The sequence below is a fragment of the Oncorhynchus mykiss genome, chromosome 1 (genome assembly GCF_013265735.2).
Source record: "Oncorhynchus mykiss isolate Arlee chromosome 1, USDA_OmykA_1.1, whole genome shotgun sequence".
Lineage (NCBI taxonomy): Eukaryota > Metazoa > Chordata > Actinopteri > Salmoniformes > Salmonidae > Oncorhynchus > Oncorhynchus mykiss.
This window is the reverse complement of record NC_048565.1, coordinates 492736-500363: the sequence shown is the minus strand read 5'-3', so window position 1 is coordinate 500363 and position 7628 is coordinate 492736. Positions and strand designations below refer to the sequence as shown.

The following is a 7628-nucleotide window of genomic DNA, read 5'->3' as shown; positions in this document are numbered from 1 at the left end:
CAAATGTTGTGCACAAATTTGTTTACTGTTAGTGAGCATTTCTCCATTGCCAAGATAATCCATCCACCAGACAGGTGTGGCATATCAAGAAGCTGATTAAACGACATGATCATTACACAGGTGCACCTTGTGCTGGGGACAATAAAAGGCCACTATAAAATGTGCAGTTGTCACACAATGCCACAGATGTCTCAAGTTTTGAGGGAGCGTGCAATTCGCATGCTGACTGCGGGAATGTTTACCAGAGCTGTTGCCAGATAATTTAATGTTAATTTCTCTACCATAAACCACCTCCAACATCGTTTTAGAGAATTTGTCAGTACGTCCAACAACCGCACACCACACATAACCACGCCAGCCCAGGATCTCCACATACGGCCTCACACCTGCAGGATCGTCTGAGACCAGCCACCCGGACAGCTGATGAAACTCAGGAGTATTTATGGTCTGTAATAATACCCTCGAGCGGGGAAAAACTCTTTCTAATTGGCTGGGCCCTCCCAGGACCACCCATGCCTGCACCCCTGCCCAGTCATGTGAAATCCATAGATGAGGACCCAGCCAAATTAGAAAGAGTTTTTACTGTAACTCAGTAAAATCGTTGAAATTGTTGCATGTTGCAATAATATTTTTGTTCAGTATACATTAAATATTGATAAACATCCTAATTACTATTTAAGGCTGTGTGCTGAAAAAATACAACTTTCTCAAAGACAAAGTATCTACAAACAGTTGTCAGATGACATCAGAGAAGATCATTCAGTAAAAAGGGGCTACCAGACTGCCTGGTAGATACACAACATGGCCAATAGTATGTGGACAACTGCTCCACAAACTTCTCATTCCGAAATCATAGGCATTAATATGGAGTTTGTCCCCTCTTTGCTGCTATAACAGCTTCCACTATTCTGGGGAGGCTTTCCACTAGATGTTGGAACATTCCTGTGGGGACTTGCTTCCATTCAGCCACAAGAGCTTAGTGAGGTCGGGAACTGATGTTGGGCGATTAGGCCTGGCTGGCAGTTGATGTTCCAATTCATCCCAAAGGTGTTCGATGGGGTTGAGGTCAGGGCTCTGTGCAGGCCAATCAAGTTCTTCCACACTGATCTCGACAAACCATTTCTGTGTGGACCTCGCTTTGTGCACGGGGGGAATTGTCATGCTTAAACAGGAAAGGTCCTTCCCCAAACTGTTGCTACAAAGTTGGAAGCACAGAATCGTCTAGAATGTCATTGTATGCTGTAGCGTTAAGATTTCCCTTCACTGGAAGTAAGGGGCCTGAACCATGAAAAACAACTACAGAGCATTATTCCTCCTCCACCAAACTTTACAGTTGGCACTATGCATTGGGGCAGGTAGCGTTCTCCTGGCATCAGTCAAACCCAGATTCGTCTGTCAGACTGCCAGATGGTGAAGCGTGATTCATCACTCCAGAGAATGTGTTTCCACTGCTCCAGAGTCCAATGGCGGCGAGCTTTACACCACTCCAGCCAACGCTTGGTGTTACGCATGGTGATCTTAGGCTTGCGTGCGGCTGCTCGGCCATGGAAACCCATTTCATGAAGCCCCCGACGAACTGTTCTTGTGCTGAAGTTGCTTCCAGAGGCAGTTTGGAACTCGGTAGTGAGTGTTGCAACCAAGGACAAACAATTGTTACACGCTACTTGTTGGAAAGGTGGCATACTATGACGGTGCCACGTTGAAAGTCACTGAGCTCTTCAGTAAGGCCATTCTCCTGCCAATGTGTGTCTATTGAGATTGCATGGCTGTGTTCGATTATATACACCGATCACCACTGGGTGTGGCTGAAATAGGTGAATCCACTCATTTGAAGGCTGTCCACATACTTTTGTAAATATATATAGTGTAACTAGTGGACAGGTATCTAGAGGCCAGTTATATATATATTATATATATATAGTGTTGGTGACTGTACCTGTATGTATAGTTCCACTCTGTCAGAGGATGTACATTTGTGATAGCAGTATATGACTTTGTTTACAAAAAGAAAGAAAAGTTGAATGATCATTGCTTAAATTAAGGGTTAATGAATGACATCATTTGACTAAATACCACTGGTCCCTGGTCAATGAATGGGCTCATTTAAGACTTATGGGCTCTTACTCTGAAAAACAATACTTGTGAAGTATGTATGTCAAGTTAAATATAAACAACATAGAAATGGCTTGTGCTGTCTGACTTGGATGGAGCTGTCTCCACAGCCAGTAAACCTCTCATTATATTGCCTTGTGTATTTCGCCATTGAAAGACCAACAGACTAATTTAAAAGGTACAATACTCAGAAATGGCTGCGCCATTTCCTGGTTCCTAAAATTCTAATAGTTTGCCTAAAACTCAGCTGTGTGACAAAACAAGCAGTAATTGTGTAGAGAATCATTGTACATCTAAACAGCTGTGAAATACATATTTTCAGGTGTTTGAAGCTGGTGTACAAAACCCAAAGTAAAAGACTCGAAAACTCAAAAAAGCAAATCATGTATCTTTTCAAAACAAATAAAAATGAATCCAACATATCCCATAAACAGCGCTTTTGGAAAGTATTCAGACCCCTTGACTTTCTCCACATTTTGTTACATTACAGCCTTATTCTAAAAAAATTCATGAAATACATTTTTTCCCCCTCAATCTACACACAATACCCCAGAATGACAAAACTAAAACAGGTTTTTAGAAATTGTTGCAAATGTATTCAAAATAAAACACAGAAATACCTTATTTACATAAGTATTCAGACCCTTTGATACGAGACTCACAATTGAGCTCAGGTGAATCCTGTTTCCATTGATCATCCTTGAAATGTTTCTACAACTTGGGAGTCCACCTGTGGATTGGACATGATTTGGAAAGGTCCTACAGTTGACAGTGCATGTGAGAGTGAAAACCAAGCCATGAGGTCAAAGGAATTGTATGTTGAGCTCTGAGACAGGATTGTGTTGAGGCACAGATCTGGGGTACCAAAACATTTCTGGAGCATTGAAGGTCCCCAAGAAAACAGTGTCCATCATTCTTAAATGAAAGAAGTTTGGAACCACCGAGGCTCTACCTACAGCTGGCCGCCCAGCCAAACTGAGCAATCGGGGGAGAAGGACCTTGGTCAGGGAGGTGACCAAGAACCCAAGAGCTCCTGAGTTCCTCTGTGGAGATGGGAGAACCTTCCAGAGCTAAAACCATCTCTACAGCATTCTTCCAATTAGGCCTTTATGGTAGTGGTCAGACGGAAGCCACTCCTCAGGAAAAGGCACATGACAGCCCGCTTGGAGTTTGCCAAAAGGCAACTAAAGACTCTCAGACCATGAGGAGCAAGATTCTCTGGTCTGATGAAGCCAAAATTAAACTCTTTGTTCTGAATGCTGGAGGAAACCTGGCACCATCCCTACGGTGAAGCATGGTGGTGGCAGCACTTGAATCTGATCAAACATCTCTGGAGAGACCTGAAAGTAGCTGTGCAGCAACGCTCCCCATCCAACCTGACAGAGCTTGAGAGGATCTGCAGAGAAGAATGGGAGAAACTCCCCAAATACAGGCGTGCCAATGAAGCTGCCAAAGATGCTTCAACAAAATACTGAGTAAAAGGTCTGAATACTTATGTAAATGTGATTTCAGTTTTTTAAAACTTTTTATAAATGTGCTAACATGTCTAAAAACCTGTTTTTGCTTTATTATTATCGGTATTATGTGCAGATTGATGAAGGGGGAAAACTAATCCATTTTAGAGCAATTCTGTAACTTAACAAAATGTGGAAAAAGTCAAGGGGTCTGAATAATTTCCGAGTGCACCGTATGTCAGACAGGATGAGACCAGGATAATGGAGGGTGTAACCCATGTATGTCAGACAGGATGAGACCAGGTTAATGGAGGGTGTAACCCATGTATGTCAGACAGGATGAGACCAGGGTAATGTAGGGTGTAACCCACGTATGTCAGACAGGATGAGACCAGGATAATGGAGGGTGTAACCCGTATGTCAGACAGGATGAGACCAGGGTAATGGAGGGTGTAACCCATGTATGTCAGACAGGATGAGACCAGGGTAATGGAGGGTGTAACCCATGTATGTCAGACAGGATGAGACCAGGGTAATGTAGGGTGTAACCCACGTATGTCAGACAGGATGAGACCAGGGTAATGGAGGGTGTAACCCATGTATGTCAGACAGGATGAGACCAGGGAAATGGAGGGTGTAACCCATGTATGTCAGACAGGATGAGACCAGGGTAATGGAGGGTGTAACCCATGTATGTCAGACAGGATGAGACCAGGGTAATGGAGGGTGTAACCCATGTATGTCAGACAGGATGAGACCAGGGTAATGGAGGGTGTAACCCGTATGTCAGACAGGATGAGACCAGGGTAATGGAGGGTGTAACCCATGTATGTCAGACAGGATGAGACCAGGATAATGGAGGGTGTAACCCACGTATGTCAGACAGGACTCGTCCTGGGTAATGGAGGGTGTAACCCACATATGTCAGACAGGATGAGACCAGGGTAATGGAGGGTGTAACCCACGTATGTCAGACAGGATGAGACCAGGGTAATGGAGGGTGTAACCCACATATGTCAGACAGGATGAGGAGACCAGGGTGGTGAATAGGGAGCAACAGTCTCAGGATGCCTCCCAGACAGGACCCTATTCCCTATATAGTGCACAACTTTAGACCAGAGCCCTATTCCATATATAGTGCACTACTTTAGACCAGAGCCGTATTCCCTATATAGTGCACTACTTTAGACCAGAGCCTTATTCCCTATATAGTGCACTACTTTTTACCAAGCCCGATAGGACTATATATTGAATAGGGTGCCGTTTGGGAACCAGTCAGTCAATCATTCTCTCAAGTCCTCAGCAACCAGGGAGGGAGAGAGACGACACCCTCAGCCCAACAGACAGGGAGGGTTAACAGTCAACACAGGATCTGTCCAGGTCCTCGCCTGGCTGGGAAGAGGAGGAGGACAGAGAGAAAGGGAGAGAGATATCAATAGAAAGAGAGCACCCTGCCCTCAGCTGACAGACAGACAGACGTCTCCCCTCCCGGCCAGCTGGGGGGGGCTCTCATGTATCCCTGTCTGTCTCTAGGAACTCTCCAGGGCATCCAGAACCTTCATGATCTGCTGTTTAATGGCCTTGGTGGCGTCACCCGCGTTGGGGATCAGATACCTGCAGAAAGAGAGAGAGGGACTGTTATACTGACAGAGCAGAGACTGTTATACTGACAGAGCAGAGACTGTTATACTGACAGCACAGAGACTGGTATACTGACAAAGCAGAGACTGTTATACAGAGCAGAGACTGTTATACTGACAGAGCAGAGACTGTTATACTGACAGCACAGAGACTGGTATACTGACAGCGCAGAGACTGGTATACTGACAGAGCAGAGACTGTTATACTGACAGAGCAGAGACTGTTATACTGACAGCACAGAGACTGGTATACTGACAGAGCAGAGACTGTTATACTGACAGAGCAGAGACTGTTATACTGACAGAGCAGAGACTGTTATACTGACAGAGCAGAGACTGGTATACTGACAGAGCAGAGACTGTTATACTGACAGAGCAGAGACTGTTATACTGACAGAGCAGAGACTGTTATACTGACAGAGCAGAGACTGGTATACTGACAGAGCAGAGACTGTTATACTGACAGCGCAGAGACTGTTATACTGACAGAGCAGAGACTGTTATACTGACAGAGCAGAGACTGTTATACTGACAGAGCAGAGACTGTTATACTGAGAGAGCAGAGACTGTTCTACTGACAGCACAGAGACTGGTATACTGACAGCACAGAGACTGGTACACTGACAGCACAGAGACTGGTACACTGACAGCACAGAGACTGGTACACTGACAGCACAGAGACTGGTACACTGACAGCACAGAGACTGGTATACTGACAGCACAGAGACTGGTACACTGACAGCACAGAGACTGGTACACTGACAGCACAGAGACTGGTACACTGACAGCACAGAGACTGGTACACTGACAGCACAGAGACTGGTACACTGACAGCACAGAGACTGGTACACTGACAGCACAGAGACTGGTACACTGACAGCACAGAGGCTGGTACACTGACAGCACAGAGACTGGTACACTGACAGCACAGAGACTGGTATACTGACAGCACAGAGACTGGTACACTGACAGCACAGAGACTGGTACACTGACAGCACAGAGACTGGTACACTGACAGCACAGAGACTGGTACACTGACAGCACAGAGGCTGGTACACTGACAGCACAGAGACTGGTACACTGACAGCACAGAGACTGGTATACTGACAGCACAGAGACTGGTACGCTGACAGCACAGAGACTGGTACACTGACAGCACAGAGACTGGTACACTGACAGCACAGAGACTGGTACACTGACAGCACAGAGACTGGTATACTGACAGCACAGAGACTGGTACGCTGACAGCACAGAGACTGGTATACTGACAGCACAGAGACTGGTACACTGACAGCACAGAGACTGGTACACTGACAGCACAGAGACTGGTACGCTGACAGCACAGAGACTGGTATACTGACAGCACAGAGACTGGTATACTGACAGCACAGAAACTGGTATACTGACAGCACAGAGACTGGTACACTGACAGCACAGAGACTGGTATACTGACAGCACAGAGACTGGTACACTGACAGCACAGAGACTGGTATACTGACAGCACAGAGACTGGTACACTGACAGCACAGAGACTGGTACACTGACAGCACAGAGACTGGTATACTGACAGCACAGAGACTGGTACACTGACAGCACAGAGACTGGTATACTGACAGCACAGAGACTGGTACACTGACAGCACAGAGACTGGTATACTGACAGCACAGAGACTGGTACACTGACAGCACAGAGACTGGTACACTGACAGCACAGAGACTGGTATACTGACAGCACAGAGACTGGTACACTGACAGCACAGAGACTGGTATACTGACAGCACAGAGACTGGTACACTGACAGCACAGAGACTGGTATACAGACAGCACAGAGACTGGTATACTGATAGAAGAGAAGAACCAGTTAGGATGTAGTAAAGTTAGTCAGGCCATAACATGCACTGTGTTTTAAAGTGTTCAGGTGCACATATTAGTTTAATTATTATTTAGTCTAGTCAGAGAGATAGCCGGTACCCATACAGTCAGTTAGTCAATACCTCTCCACAGCAGAGATCTCTATTCCAGCAGTGTTGCTGTTGCCGAACTTGAAGGTGATGAGTTCTGGGTGTTTTTTCTTGGAGGTGATCTTGACCACGCTGTTGAGGGCCTGTCTGGACTGGATATAGGCAAAACCCTTCCTGGACGCGATCTCCCTCAGACAGTACATGTGGGTAGCTGTGATCAACAGGTGACTGGAGAAACAGGAACCACTTCACATTAGAAACAGGAACCACGTCACATTAGAAACAGGAACCATTAGAAACAGGAACCACGTTACATTAGAAACCGGAACCATTAGAAACAGGAACCATTAGAAACAGGAACCATTAGAAACAGGAACCACTTCACATTAGAAACAGGAACCACGTCACATTAGAAACAGGAACCACGTCACATTAGAAACAGGAACCACGTTACATTAGAAA

At 45.7% G+C, this 7628-nt stretch overlaps 1 protein-coding gene across 4 annotated transcripts in view; it reads right to left on the bottom strand.

Moving 5' to 3' along the window:
• Window positions 1-3235: 3235 nt before the first annotated feature.
• The window catches only part of tbc1d23 (TBC1 domain family, member 23), a 57164-nt gene continuing 52771 nt past the window's right edge, over window positions 3236-7628 (bottom strand). For all 4 annotated transcript variants that reach the window (XM_036977160.1, XM_036977245.1, XM_036977209.1 and 1 more), the window contains 2 exons: window positions 7200-7394; window positions 3236-5180 (listed from right to left, as the gene is read on the bottom strand). In XM_036977160.1, coding sequence (XP_036833055.1) covers window positions 5096-5180; window positions 7200-7394 — 280 coding nt within the window. In that variant the 3' untranslated portion in view covers window positions 3236-5095. The remainder of the gene's footprint in view (window positions 5181-7199; window positions 7395-7628) is intronic.